Source organism: Emys orbicularis, chromosome 2 (assembly GCF_028017835.1).
Source record: "Emys orbicularis isolate rEmyOrb1 chromosome 2, rEmyOrb1.hap1, whole genome shotgun sequence".
NCBI lineage: Eukaryota > Metazoa > Chordata > Testudines > Emydidae > Emys > Emys orbicularis.
In genome coordinates, this window is record NC_088684.1 from 102,408,059 (window position 1) to 102,423,750 (window position 15,692).

The following is a 15,692-nucleotide window of genomic DNA, read 5'->3' on the forward strand; positions in this document are numbered from 1 at the left end:
AAACAAGCAAACAAACAAAAAAAATTGTTAGAACAGAAAAATCACGCTTTATGTTTTTTTTTTTTTTAAACAAATCTTTGTGTCAGAAGCCCATTTACTACAAAAACAGCACTATTCCATTATTGTATTAAGTAAACTGTTGCTCTCGCCGGTATTAAAGGTTAGCATCATTTCTGTACATGTAAAATTATTGCTTTTTTTGAAAAATATAATTAGCATGCGAGTTTTTTAAATCCATTTCCTGCCTTTACAAAATGTTACAATTAAAAAAAAAAAAACACCTAGTAAAGCTTTTGCAAAAAATTTCACAGAACATTTTCTTTCAAGGCAGCAGTAACTTTTGATAATGCATAAAATTATATGTGCAAAATCTGAAACTCTCAGAAATATTACCATCACACATAGTGTCACAGCAATGAGAAAAGAAAATATTTATATCTGTGGAATACATTTTTTTAATTGCTTACACTGCATGGTTTACCAACCTATGTGCCACAACCTCCACCTTGAAAACTTGCATTTAAAAGAGTTACTGTAGAAGAGGTATATAAAGCTCTTTTTTTCCTCCTAACACCACCAGTGATCACCAAGTACAAGACATGACACATTATATGAACATTAACCTGCCACCACAAAAGAAGTTACTCATCTTTTCAAAATGTCACCAAGCCCAGAAAGGAAGGGTAACAGGCTTGCTGAACAAAAATACAGGAGCGTACAGTACCCTAAGGGCCTAGGTCAGCCTGAACTTGTTCAGCGACTCCTTTTCTATTAAAAACGTACAGATCAGCGGCTTTAAACAGCTGAATAATTTTTTTAAACGTGCAGACTTCCTTTGTGATCAGGTCAAAGAAAGTAGCCCTGTTACAAAAAAGGTCCTGAGAGTAAAATACCAAAGCCTATTTTTCTTAGTGTTCAACCAGCTTTTTCTTTTCCAAAGCAGAATATAAGCATTTCTGTGGAAGTGTTTCAATTTCCATATTCACATACTATTAATGGTGCGCAGTCAAGAACAAGAGACTTAGAAATGCAAGTGGTCCCCAAACTGTAATGAAACAAACCATTGTAGAATGATGGTCTTCTGTTTAGTCCTTCATCAAGCACTGCTCTCCAAAGCACCAAATGCCACCTCTTTCCCCCTCCCCGTCCTCCTTTTTAAAAGTTTATTTTTCCTCATGACAAGCAGTGGCAGTTTCATTAATTAATACTTGTTCGGCCCCCAAATCCACTGCTGGTTTTCAAATGTATCAAATAGTCATTCTGAGCATCAGGGAGGTTTTTGTTACAGTACTTAAATTCTTCACGCTGTCCAAATCACATATAGTTTAATTATTCCAGTGTCTCAAACTTATCTTGATTAATATAGATGCCTTGTACTGCCACAGTGCTTGCCAACTCCACTGTTTATTATAAAGGAAATAAGGAACCATGGGACTGATTAGTACGTCAATTTATATATATCTTGTGAAGCATCTTCATTTATTTTAAAATGATTAACAGTGCAGAGGCATCTCCATTCTAGCAGAGCACTGTTTTTACTCTAGCACAGTGACTCCAGAGATTTGATGGCTTGTAGGGAAGTTTTCCAGCTGTTCTTCTATAGGGTTGTTGGGATCATCACTTTGTGGTTGTTGGAATCGCCGATCAGGGTACTGGCTGTTGTCAAAGGGTACCCGGTGCACACACGGTACATGTGTTTTTAGGTTCCCTTTCTGAGAGGCACTGTATGGACAATATCTGCATTGGAATGGTCTCTCCCCTACAAGAAAAAAAGACAGAGAAAATCTCATTCCTTCCTTTTGTTTTCTAAGTATAATCTTCCTATTAACACTACATCTCTGCTCCTATTCAGAACCATCATGCATATTTGAGCTACATTTTTTAGCATTATGCACATTAATTTTGACCTAATACATCACAAAGAGTTATTTTTTAATAATCTCCAGTGAGAGCAAAGCATGTCAGGCTCCTATAAACTGTTTGACATACTAGAATAGCAAATAATAGTGACTGAAGGAGCACTTAAGAAAAGGTTAAGAATGGCTGGGAGAGGAAGGACTCCAAAAAGCAGAATTCTGCAGTAACAAAAAGGGATTTATAACTGAACAGTAGTTTTTTTTTTTTTTAAAAAAGGGGAATTTGAGGGCCACGGAAGGAGAGAGAAAAGACAGGCAAAACTTTAACATAGCTCTGTCCAAACCTGTGAGGGATTTTTACCAATTTTCATAAATAATTACCATGTTTGAAAAGCAGAAAGGGATATTCTAAAAAATCAAGTGACCTGCAAGATAAAATTGGGAATAAATGGGAGCCTGCAGCTCCCTGGGTAAGCTTTAAAATGGCATTCAGAAATCACTGTATGAACAATGCAGTTTACAATCCTGATGACTAAAACAACATGGCAAGATTAATCTTACATAAATACATTAACCTTAAGCTAAAGTCCTGATGAAGTGAAACAGACCATTTTATATTAGCACAACATAAAATACGACACCCATGGAAAATCCCAGCAAGTTTCAAGCTGTGCCTATGGCAGCCTTGGAAATAGCTAAAGAAAGCCCAGCTCTGGTTGACATAATGTATTAAGTGTATCTCTTTTGTTAATAGATTTAGAAAATTCCTAATTAAAGCTGGCCCGAGATTCATGACATTTACCAGTCAAAGTTTGGGGTAAGTCAGAAAGATTTGCAACAAAATTAAAGAAAAAAAAAGCTGCTGTACAGGCTGCAGTATATTTGAAATGTAGGAAATAGTAACTGAACAAGAGATGTGATAAAACTTCCTTAGTTGGATGCTGAATTTCCTGCAGTAAACTAAGAAAGATGTTTTACATTTTTGCACGGCTACATCATGCCTGAGAGACAGAGCCACAATTCCAAGAGAAAGCACTATCATTAAAACATCTCGCACTGAACCAGCTAGAGAGACACTGGGGAACATGGGAGAGGATTCTTTGTGCTGGAAGGGAGGGACACATCTTGCCCCAGTTTCTCTGGGTAAGAACTGTAAAAAGGACCCTGGCCTGAGGATGCAATTAGGGGTAATTCTGTAGCACAGCTAAACCAATCAGTACTTGGGGAGGAAGGTTTGCCTAAAGGTCCAGCTGCAATCCACCCACAGATAGAGTGCCACCAGTAGCACAGTCACATGAAAGGGGTTATCATCTTCCCACAAGATATAAAAGTACAGAGGGGACCAAGGGCTGTGGTGGTGGGTGGGGGAGGCTGACAATTCCCTTCCAAACAGGCCAAGTTAGAAGAATTCTCCTAATTACAGGTTTAAAGAAGACAACCACTCTTAAGGGCCACATTTTCCTATACTGAGAGAAAATTTCAGCCTTCAGCAAATGTGAATGTAAAATGGGAGTGTACAATTTCCATCTTAAGAGAAATAGCAAAAAAGTACATGAGCAGAGATCACACAAAATGTTATTTCTTCACGGTGGGGAAGGAGACTTCAAACTTTTGTAGGCAAACGCAGTCACTCTAGATTGGAGAGAGGGAGGCACTGTCAGACCCTGTAAGCACTACAGTGTTTAGGGCACCTCAGTGCTTTTCAATCAGCTTCAGAGAACCATTTGACGACGTGCCCGCAAAAATATTCGAACACAGCTGCCTGCTCACCTGCATTTGCACATGCAAATTCGGTAGATGGCGGTCCACTAATTGATTTATCTGCTAAAAATTGGGAACTGTACAATTATGCAAATATGTTTTTGCAAGCAGAAAATTAAAAGCTGCTGCTAAAAATTTGGCCCTTACAGTGTGCACCGCCCCAGCTGGTGTGTGGTACACTTGGCTTTTTTTAACATATGGGGATAGAACTATTTCTTCCAAAGGAGAAACTTTGCCATTTAAAATGGTGGGTTCGTCTCTCCCTAGTGGAAAAATAACTCCTTCTAAGAAAAGAAGAAGGACGTCTTAGATAGACAAAGCATAAAGCTACCAAATCAAAACTGGTTTGCACACGAAATCTCCCTTATGAGGACTTTCACATGTTCCGCTACAAGATGATGGCACCTTGCAGGTTTTTGTACCTATATTGGGAAAAGTCAGTGTTAAATTACTGAAAAATATTGCAATACAGTGACAACTTTCAGCTTGGAAAAGGTTGCCTCTTTCAGTTTGCAGATAAGTGGGAAAAAGTTGGGACAAGAGCTGCATTCACAGAAGTCATCTGTGATGTTTGTGAGCTAAAGGACATACAGTATATGCATGTCCTTTATTCAAGTGCAGCAACCTACATGATTCCTGGATTATTTGCATTATAATCCACATCCATGAATGAGACAAATTAGGTTGCCATTTATTTGTTCATTATCTATTATTTTGATTAATGGAATTCTTGTTCCCAACATAACTATTTAAAAATAACATTTGCAATAATGTGAAATGAACTATTAATCATGATCTTTAAAAAAAAACTCAGTAAGGAACTGGGACATGACATTTCATATGTGAGCAAAATGTTATAAACAGGACTTTTAGTTGCCATTATTAAAATCTGAAATGTATAAAATAAAGAAGTCAATAATATTAATAACATTTTTGATATGAACAATTTTTGTCCTGAGTGCTCTAGGATAGGTAAGGTAGTATAGCAAGAAAGATAAAAACACACTAAAGAAAACAGCAATCCCCACCCCCCAAAAAATAACCCCCAAACTCTAATAACATAATGCTGCATTTCCCCCTTAGTCCTAACAATCCATTCATCCCCCAAAAGTTTGATTATTTGCATTTATGGAGGATAGATACTGAACATTACAGGAAACATTTTATACAGCTATGCTGAAGATAATGAAGGTCCGAGGCCATGTCTTCTTACTGAGGTTGCATGGCCTTCCATTGTAAAACCAATTTTAATAATGTATTTTAAATTAAAAAGGATTTCAAGAGCTGTGCTAGCTATATACACTGCATTTGCAAAGTATGATAGCCAGTGGGTTCTAGCACCACAGGAGTAGCAGGACAGAGAGATTTCCAATGACAAATATTTTTCTGGTCAGCAGCTTTTAAAAACGGTTTTTTACTTGTTTGTTTCAGTTGTACAAATCAGCATACTTGAGCAGAGGACTTAATGCCTATGCTTAAAGTATTGTAAAGATGCTTTAAATTACACGTATCATCCCAATTAGATGAGGAGTCATAATCTTGTCATCCATCTTGCAAATCACATCTCCTGAGAGCAACTACTCGTCCTTTACAATTTTCTAGAGTATTTTGTTTAAACAAAATATTTGAGCATAGAACTAAGGATGGTCTGTGAAACCTACAGGGTAGACAATCATGTGTTGTTTTTAAAAATGAAACAGGAAGGGTTAAATGAACAATATCTGTGCCAGAAATTGCTATCAATACTGATGCCATTTTTAAGGCAAACTATGGATGTTCCTGTGTCATAGAATTCATTGAGACTTTGGCCTTTGAGTACAATGCCACAGGATCCAGTTTTACCTGTGAAATCCATCGCTCAACACTTTATGAAACACATTGCCTTTAAAGTCATGGTGGTACACAAGTCTATCTATTCAGACAGTCACAGTGATTGTTGCAAGAGGGAACTGGCTTCATTTTGCACCCATCATGAGTGTGCTCCCAGAATTCATGCTTATTGAATCATGTCTTTGGAATGCTATTTAGTGTATTCCAAATGTGATACATATTCATTGTGGAATATGCAATCTTAATTATGAATATATTCAGATATTTAGCATCTATAAGAATATTCAACGTTTAATATGGCAGCATTTCAAGCAAATCTGCATGAGTTTGCACTGCCTGTATTGACTCAGATTACGTAGTGTGTATTCTTTGTCCTTCGTAAAAGATTAGGAACTATACTAGGGTACTTAGGAAATGTATTTGGTGAAAATGTCAATTTGTTTTTAGACGGTGGTCATGCAAAAGCAGATAGAAGCAGGAAAAAATATTATGACTCAGGCACCCACCTAATTATTTCCTATATTTCATTTGGTTATATTTCTTCATTGATGGTGATACAAGAAACCCTTATAAAGTTATAGGCTAGGGCCAAAATTGTCAAACTTGGGTGCCTATAGTCTTTATAAAGGAACCTAAGTAAGCAGCCCAATTTTCAGAGGTGGTCACCAGCTGCAGCTCCCAATAAAGTGGTTGCTCACCACCTTAAATTAGGTGCCCAAATATGGATTCAGGTGCCTAATTTTAGACAACCAATTTTAGCTTCGTGATAGTGCTGGCTTTAAATTATTCTACAAGAAAGTCTCCAAATAATAGTAACACTATTGTAAACTGCTACATTTGGGACTGCAGAACCTGCTCTCTCTTTCTTATAAGGGGAAGTTATTCATAAGTTTCATTGTTTGAATACAGAAGGGTCAGGGGAACTGTGGTATACAGTCTTACACCAAAATTAATTTTTTTCACTTTAAATAATGCTCAAGGGAAGATTTCTTACCTGTGGGGAGGCAACATTATATGAAATGAATTCTCTTAATGTGAAAAACCTTTATTCTAAAGCTATTGCAAGTGGTGGCTACTAGTTTTTGCTGGGAGCAAGAGTATGGTACTGCTGAAAGTTGAATTGACTCTACACTGTAAACTCTCTAAGAATAGCTCCATCTCCAATTAAAAAAAAACAGTGGAATGACAATATTTTAATTGGGAAATAATTGTGTTGCCAGAGTGCTGGAGTCATTGTTCTCAATACATTCTATGCTTCTAAAAGCTCCCAGCGTTACAGGTTGAAATTAAATTATACTCTCTAAAACCTCGGGGATTTACAGGTGAAATGTGGGGGGGGAGGGTATAAAGTCATTGTTTATTCTGAGGACACGGACAATAGACGACAGAACATTTTCATTTTAATTGACAAAGACTGACAAACTGAAACAAAGGCTGAAATTAAAGAATAATTGTGACAAAGAAGAGGAAGAGAACTATCTGTGGCTGATGGTGAACATACTGGAACCTCTGTGGAAGAGTGACTGAATGGCAATAGACTGAGAAATTGGTGCAGCTCACCTCTGCCCAATCCTGTGGAAGTTGTTGCATAGAGAAATGTTGTAGCTCAATCTGCTACAACCAAGATAGACCAACACTGACTAAGACTACAACAGCGAACTAAGTTTGCCATGGAAGAAATTAATCAATAAATTGCAGCACAGCATGAGTTTGCAAAGATAAGTAAGCTGTTACCACAGCTGTTACTCCTAGAAATGACCTTTTTACAATTTGTCTGTGTTTTAAAATAGACTTCCAATTGCAATCTTATTTTTTCTTTCAAAAAGCATTGCCTTCAAAATCTTTGATCTAGGCCTGGGACAAGTCAGAAAAGGTAAAGAGACGAAAGAGATCCAACAGCACACACATTTTAAAGATGCTTAGGTTTGCTAAATGTATGTTAATAAATTTATGAGAGCTCACCGAAGACCCCCATTGAGCCACACAGTGTTTCACCGTCTGTCAAATACTTTTATCAAGGAGTCATGCCTTTCTACCAATTTAATGGATCATCGATGTAAGCAGAACACTTTTGGACTGAATTCATCTGCAATCTCAATATGTAATTCTCTAATTATGGCATACCCTTGCAGTTATTACGTTCCCTTCCCCCTGCCCCTCTCACCAAAAATAAGCATCTTCTTTGTGGAACAGGAGTTGCATTTCAATTTTAAAAGGTCAGTGATTCCTGATTCAATTCAAAGCCCTACAATGTATGAATCTTATTACAATCACTGAGATTTTTTTTAATCACTAAGGCATACGTTCATTAAATTACTAAAATAGGATTTGTGAGGGGAAGATACTTTACAGTCATGAGGATAAAAATAAATTCAAGGGCATACATGGATTCGTGTTTGTGTTTCTAGTGATGGGTCTTGTTATATTTGATAAAACCCTTTCATAGAGACGTTAAACAAAGTTGTTTCTTATTTTTCTGAAGTTTCTCATATGAATTTATTTTTGATAAAAGGTGGCGTGTTGACAGCCCTGGAGAGGGAAGTCCTGCGTTTATCCCCAGAACAGGAACAGCATGGGTAGCAGCAATTCAGCCCACCTCACAATAACCTGGAGAGACCTCTTCTAAAGGGGACAGGGCTCAGTCTCCATGACTCATTCGATCCTTGGTGCCTCTGCTGAGATTACCAACAAAGATACCAATTAGGATCAACTATGGTGATGGTTGAAGTGATATGAAAACTGAAAAATGGGCGGAGAGCACCAAACCCATTTCACACAGGGCAATAAGTGGTCATCAGATAATAGCAGCTTTGAGTCGCTACTGACCTGGGGTTGGTTTAGCACTAAAAGAAAGGTTTTGTATAGAGATGGCCTTGGCTATCCCAGTGGACTGATGGTGGCACAACACATTGCTGTGATGGTGAGTGGGCTTCCAGACTAACCTCCAGCCTTTTTACCTCATAGGCCAACACAATGGAGGAGACTATTAAGAGTCCTCATGAAGTCCATATGAACTGCATGAAGCTGTGGTTTCCGATATGACTTCTTGTGGGGATGGTTTTGGATCATTGACTCTAATGACACTTTGAATTAGGTCCTTAAATTTAATAAAGGTCTACATTCAGAGCTGGTATGGAATTGCACCCATTTACCCCAAAGCTAAATTTGGCCCACACTGTTTTCAGGGGCTTGGCGGGAAGGGAAGGACTAGAATATTGTGGCAATAAAAAAGAAAACTGAAAATAGGGAGAAAAACGGTAAAAAGCCATCATTCAAGATAGAAATTTGAGTGAGAACTGCTTGTAAGAAGATGAAGCCCACAGCCCACTTGCCAAGGCTGAAGAAGGGCGTGGGTAGATTAAGTGGTTTGTTTTATTTTAATACATAAAAAGCCCAATTCAGAGAACTGAAAAGTGTTTGTCAAGACAGGAAACACTGTACATTAGAAACAGGAAAGCACACCACCACACAGAGTCCACAGAAACTGAAAGGTAAGAGCCTTTCAAAGATATCAGCTACAGGATATCACGATAGGAATACTCTTCAGAAAAACACAGACCAAGTGTTACTTGTGTTGTTGCAGTGGGTAACTTTTTAGGTGTAAAAGCAAATCTCTCTCTCTAGCGATTCTTAAAATATGATCTTACACTTATATACCATTTTGTGCATTATACAATTACCCTTCCCACCCACCCCCAATACACTGTTAACATCTTTATCTATGCATTAACTATCTGACCCACAATTAACTGTCTTCTATATGTAACAGTCTTTGGTAAAATGCTAAAAAAGTTTAGGATCTAAAAATCAAAGCAACACTGTTATTATTTACATATTTGTTATAAAACAGTCAGTGCTTTACTGATGAGTATCACTGTGCAACTTTTTCCCAGCTACTACATTAAAAACCAAACACCCAATTAATTGTAAAACATACTTGTTTTGGGGCATCTGCGGAGGTGGTGTGAACTTCAGTACCTCGGAGTCCATTAGACTCAAATACCACTGTGGGAACAAGGGGGCTTGTTAACAGATGAACATTCAAGCTTCGTTAGTGTGTGTACATTATTTGAGACCATTACAGATTAACCACATTCAAAAAAAGACACCAGCTACTAGCCTGTGGCCGGAAAATACCAATTTACCGTAACACTTACTGTAAGAGAGTGTGCTAATGGCAGCCTAGGGGCACTGCCCTTTTTAATTCAGACTTCGGTGCTGAAGAAAGCAATCACTGACAACATTAATTATCAGTGTATGTGTAGAGGGACCCTCTTCTTGCATTACTTACCATTTGGCCTCTGTCATTTTGCATCAGACTGGCTTATGTATGCATCATTCACACTTCTCAAAGAGAACTCGCTAGTCTCACTGTCTCATGTAATGCTTATGAGGTATCTTGACACTGGTAGCTTTAGCTGGCTACGTTCTCAATAGCAGATCATTCTAGGGTAAAAATGCTGACAGGGATTTTAGAGTTTATAACTGACCAGTCTGGGGAGGATCTGTTTTCATACAAAACTGTTCCAGTCAATAGCAATGATGAAAGAAAACAAAGCCTTATGTTCTGCTGAAAGGGGCTACTCTGATTTCAATTTGTGCTGGTGGCAACAGAATTCATTAGCATATTCATTTCTGAGTATCCTACTCTCTAATTAAAATAAAGCATTTGCAAACAGGCTTATCTCAAATGCATTGCAATTTTATGGCGTGGGGGGGGGGGGGGTCAGGTATGGAACATGTAGAAAACAAGAGCAATACCGATCAAAACCAAAACCTAGGGTACTGCATATTGGAAAATATTTAAATTATTTAGGTTAGTACGGGAGGTAAAACTAAATTCAACATTCTGTTAGTTGGGTTAAAAAATAAAACAAAACAAAAAACTGGTGAGAAAAGATACCTGTGTGGGACCTCATATGAGTCCGGAAGTGACTGTGCTGGTTAAAGCATTTTCCACATTCTATGCAGACATAGTCTCCTTGGCGTGTTTGTGTCCTAAGCATCCCTGTGGTAGATAGGAGGGAGAAGAAAGGGAGGGGGAGTGGAAAGTTGAGAAGAAAACATTATGCCAGAAGAAAACATCATTAGTATGTCTAATGTGTCATTATGTGAGGCTACCTTCAGGCCCTGGATGACAACTGTCAGCCTTCATCTAGGCACTGGCTGACAGGCCAGGCACACACAGGACTGCAAGAATGCATAAATTACATTGAATTAAAAAATGCTCCCCATGATGTGCCCGCACCAGGACTGGCATGTCAGGTGTGCACTTTTCAGAGCAGCTGGATCCACTTTTCAGCCATCACCCAGCTTTGTCAAGCAGTACATCAGGCAAATCAAAGTGACTCCAGCGTGGCGGAGACAAGTCACATGGATAATAGGAAGTGAGCAGAACCAGAGCCCGAATGTCCCCCCCGGGCTGCAATACCTTGGAGACAAATACAGAGTGAGTGGAGCCATCACAAACTGATCAAACCTTTAGCCCCTGCTTACCTGCCTGCCGGTGCTGCTTTGACCTCAGACCTTTGAGGCACAGACGAAAGACATCTGTGAATGAAAGTGTCATTCCGGACATTTTGAGCTAGTAGCAACACAGCAGCCTTCTACCAGCCCTTGGTAAACATGTTTTCTAGGCCATTAGCATTTGTGGAAAACTACTCAAACCTCTCCTTTTTTCCCAAAGGTCAGTTTACAGTATCTGACTTAAAGGGCTGGTCTTTGTCTTTTTGCTGCTGATCAAAAAAGACACATTTGACTTTTATTGGGCATTTCTTTAAAATGTTTGAACATCTTTTCTATTTTGGTAAGAAGCCCTCCTCAAAAGGAAAGAATTGATGTTTAATTTACCATTGGAATGCCTTGGCTTTTAAAGCAAATTCTCAAGGGTTTGTCAGTGACGGTTCAGCTCTTTTTTTTTTTTTTTTTTTTTTTAATTGACCAATGCACAGAAAAAAAAGTAAAAATTCTAACAAAAAAGTGACAATTGTTTTAAAAAGCTAAATTACACTTTTAAATCAATTATAGCAAGAAGCGGTAATATGTCCAAAATGTATATGGTTAGTGTGATGCCCACAAAAAAAAGGGCAAAGAAGATTAGCGACCACGCTGTCATTCACTCTTTGTACAGCTTGGTTGAGGGCTCCAGTTTTACCATTTAAATGATAAATAATAATAATTGGCTCATTATAAAATTAGTTCAAAAGACCTTCTGTACAAGTATTTTCTCTCTCTTCATTACAGCACCCCCGAATATGTTCCTTTCCAACACATTGCTTCTAGGGAGAGAATACAGAACCACACTGGTTTAGCAAAGTCTAATCCTGATCACCATTACTCACATGAAACTCCCAGAGAATCAGTAGTGGAAGTTCTGTGTGAGTAAAGATGAGCAGCATTAAGTTTTACGATTAGGATTAGGCAAAACTCCCACTGATTCCCTGGGAGTTTCATTTCAATAAAGTGAACAGGACTTTCCCCATGATCTATGAAAGATTAAAGCAGATTTTCTAGCAGCGGTCTAGCAGATTTTCTAGTTTCTGGCTAACAGACTATAAAAACCCTATTAGCATCTATCCCCAACAAGACAGAAGTAACTATGGCTGCAATCCGGAGACCAAAGCTAAAAGCAGTGCTTTAAGGGACCCTGATATGTTTTCCCATGAAATCAGTGCTGTTATCTCTAAACCATTCATTTTGGGACTAAGTCAAAATACATCTCATATAGAGGAAGGACAATCTCATGGTTAAGGCACTGGACTGGGACTCAGAAGGCTTGGTTCAATTCCCAGTTTGGCCACTGACTTCTTATGTGGCTTTGAGGGAGATGTTAAATTTCTCAGTGTCCCAATGTTCCACCAGTAAAAAGGAGATAACTATACATCTTTTCTCCCAGCCTTTGCGTGTCTCCTCTAGTCAGACTGTAAGCTCTCTGGGGCAGGAATTGGCTCTTCTGATGCCTAGGACAATAGGCCCCTGATCTTGGTCGGGGTCTCTCTAAGTGTTATTGTAGAATAACCAACAACAACTACAGTCACAGCAAGAAAGAACAATTTAGGTTTATTTTCTCATCAATCCACGCATGCCACTCATGTTAAAGTCAATGGGAGTCACTCATTAGGGTATGATACAGATGATCCTAATGGTCCTGTCCAGCCTTACAGTCTATTATCCTGGCCACTTCAGAAACTAAGGCCTGATCCAAAGCCTTCTGAAAACAATGGAAAGACTCACGCTGATGTCAATGGGTTTTAATGCAGGACCTGAAGTTCTTTTGGCTAACCATTCTGGGCCCAATCTTAGGAGTCATGACTGAGTAAAAAGTCCCATTTCAATCAATCTATTGAGGAAATCAGGAATTTTGCCAGAGTAAGGACTGCAGAGTCAGATCTTCTATATAGTGCACTCACCATAGCTAGTGACAACATTTATTTTGGGTTCAATATTTCTTGCTACATCTTTGCTCCATACCTCTGCTTTAAAGTTTTAGCCAACTTCAGCACCAGAACAGCTAGGTTTTTTGTTTTGTTTTTTAAACATGTCTAGCTGCATACAAATAATATTTAGCTAACCAGCTGTGGAAACCAGCCCAGAAATTTTTACATTTTAGTAAGGGGGGAAACAGATCAGTTCACCTCATAATGAAGATCATATGTGAAAACATTTTAAATAATGGCTAACTGCTGTGTGCTAAGATTCCAGAGCTTAAAATGCTTTAAGCACAAATAGTGATTTGCCTATTGAACATGACACTTCTAGAAGAGAGGGTCCATTGCAGTATTTTTTTCTTACACAGTGTGAACTCTGCCAGCTAGCTTACTGTACATGAATACGTAACCTAAAAATTCATTTAGCATCTCTACCCCTTCTGATTTGCTTTCTGGCTATTATTTAAAAAAAACAAAACAAAACAAAAACAGATGGAAGAACCAGATTACTTCCACATATTTTTGTCATTGTTTGATTTCTTTAAGAGAGATATCATAAGCTTTTGGTATTTTAAGGCTTTGTCTTGATGGACACCATTGTCACAACATACTACCTCTGTGAGATCATCTCTCAGGATAAACTATACTTGAATAAGAGGGGGACAGATGACCACAGGTGTTTGGATGCAAATAAAAGTGACTATTTTCATGGGAGCTCCTGTGAAACCAGCACACAGAGCTGGTCTCACGGGAATCCCAGGGGAAAGGGTGCACCTGCTGCTGTAATATGTCCTCCCTAGTACCATGACAGTTGTAAATAACCCTATGAATAAAAAGGAAAATTCACCTCTACCAAACTTAAATAAAAAACAAAACCCTCACTAAGCAGTAATCAAACTATCTAGTCCTTGATGTAAAAGCCCTGATGTCTAATACTAGTACCACAGGAGTACTTTCAACTCTTATCTCCAAAGAATCTAAGAAACACCAGACTACTAGCAGAAAACAGAACTGTGCACCAGTCTCATGTGAGCAGATACAGCCAATTTAAAATATAAAAGCAAAGGCTACAAACATGATCCAGCTACAAACATGCTCCAACACACACCAAAATGCCTGAAATGGAATATTCTATTGTGATCAAGGCTGATCTATTGCATGAGGTACTGTACTCAATATCCAGAATTAAGAGGCTTAGGAACAACCTATGTAATTGGCAGAACATCCCTAAATTCTTCATAATGGCAACACAATCTCTCTTGGCAAATTGAAGCCTTGTTTGTGTAATGCATAATAAAGACTCACTGGGATAATTCTGTCCTTGGTTGGGACTGACTGCATGTAACTGAGGGAAGAGTTGAGATGGGCTTTGCTACATCATTCTAACAGGTGGAATCCTGTCTCTTTCATGTGCAGCAGTTTTACCTTTAGTCCTCTGAAAAATATACAGTGCCATGCCAATTCATTGGTAGTGGCACCAGTGACCTGCAAATTCTATATGGAATGAGCTTAAGAAAGCTGTTCAAAGGCCACATATAAGAAAACCAGGCCACAAAAGTCTAAAACTTGGCCATTACAAACAGTTCTAGGTTAAGGAAGAGATTTCAAAGGCACAAATGGGAGCTAGGCAACCAACTCTCATTGAAAGTCAAAGTGCACCTAACTTCCATATGTGCCTTTGAAAATCTCCCCTAAAGCAGTATTTACACAGTAAAATTCTACTTCAAAAAAAGTAGATCAGCAAGTAAATCCTTCCTATAGAATTCCTCCTCTGCCTGGCTCTGCCCCAATATTTGTTGTGCATCTTCTGGTTTCTGCAGTCATTGATGTCAGATTCATGGTGCTCCTCCTGTTCCTCTCCATCTTGGCTAGCATAGTTGGGAGGGAGCTCATTGTGTCAATCAGATCTATTCCAGGCAGGCTTACATGACTTGATGTTAAATAATGTCACCAGGAGGTAAGGTACCCAAAGTTGCTAACATTGGCAGAGCTGAACTAGCATTAGCAGCGGTGGAAATTTTTTAGAAAATGTCCCTATGAGCAGAGAGGGCCAAATGAAAAATAGCCTGTAGTTAACCAACGAATTGAGCACAGATGACACACAAACAAGCTACTGTGACAATGTGTTCCTGGAAACAGGGAATGTCCCTGTTCCCCTCCTGCTTTACAAGAGCAGGTGCTTAGGGCCAACTTTTGTAAACCTTTTTACACTCTGGGGCCAACTGAAGGAAACATCAACCAGTCAAGAAGAACACCACCACCACCCAGCTCTTATCTAGCACTTTTCATACATAGATCTCAAAGTGTTTTATGAAGAGAGATAGTACTAGTAAGCAAAACAGACAACAGGCTGGTCAAGATGTGCATGTCTAGGACCATTTCTTGAGCAGACTCATGTTGCCATCCTGCCTCCCAAAAAACCTCCCAGCAAGCCTGTAACCCAGCAGTATGGGTCTTCTTTCCCTAGCCACACCATGACTGCTAAAATCATCATGCACACACCTTCCAGGCATTTCACCAAAACTGTCTCTATGCTGTCCTCTTCCCTAGCTACAACTGTCTGGGTTTTACGTTTTTAAAATCTAGAAACTCTACCTTGACAAAACAGAAAGCATTACACTCCCCAGCTCCTTTCAGCTCTGTGAGTGAAAATCTTGAGCTCCTATAGTAAAGATCTGACAAAAGGGGTTCTGTTTGAGTTAAATTCATTATAGAAAGATTCATGTTGCACAGATGCTATTGAAAGAAAAGTGAAAAAAACAATCTTAAAATTTATAAAAACGGTTGCTCCCAGGGGTTTTTTCCCCCCCTAAGAGTA

The 15,692-nt window shown here is 38.7% G+C and overlaps 1 protein-coding gene across 1 annotated transcript in view; it reads right to left on the reverse strand.

Annotated features, from left to right (window-relative positions):
- Positions 1 to 1,699: 1,699 nt before the first annotated feature.
- The window catches only part of ZNF516 (zinc finger protein 516), a 133,300-nt gene continuing 119,307 nt past the window's right edge, over positions 1,700 to 15,692 (reverse strand). Inside the window, exons 4-6 of the mRNA XM_065399218.1 lie at positions 10,351 to 10,455; positions 9,385 to 9,452; positions 1,700 to 1,759 (exon numbers count right to left, since the gene is read on the reverse strand). Of these exons, the coding sequence (XP_065255290.1) occupies positions 1,700 to 1,759; positions 9,385 to 9,452; positions 10,351 to 10,455 (233 nt within the window). The remainder of the gene's footprint in view (positions 1,760 to 9,384; positions 9,453 to 10,350; positions 10,456 to 15,692) is intronic.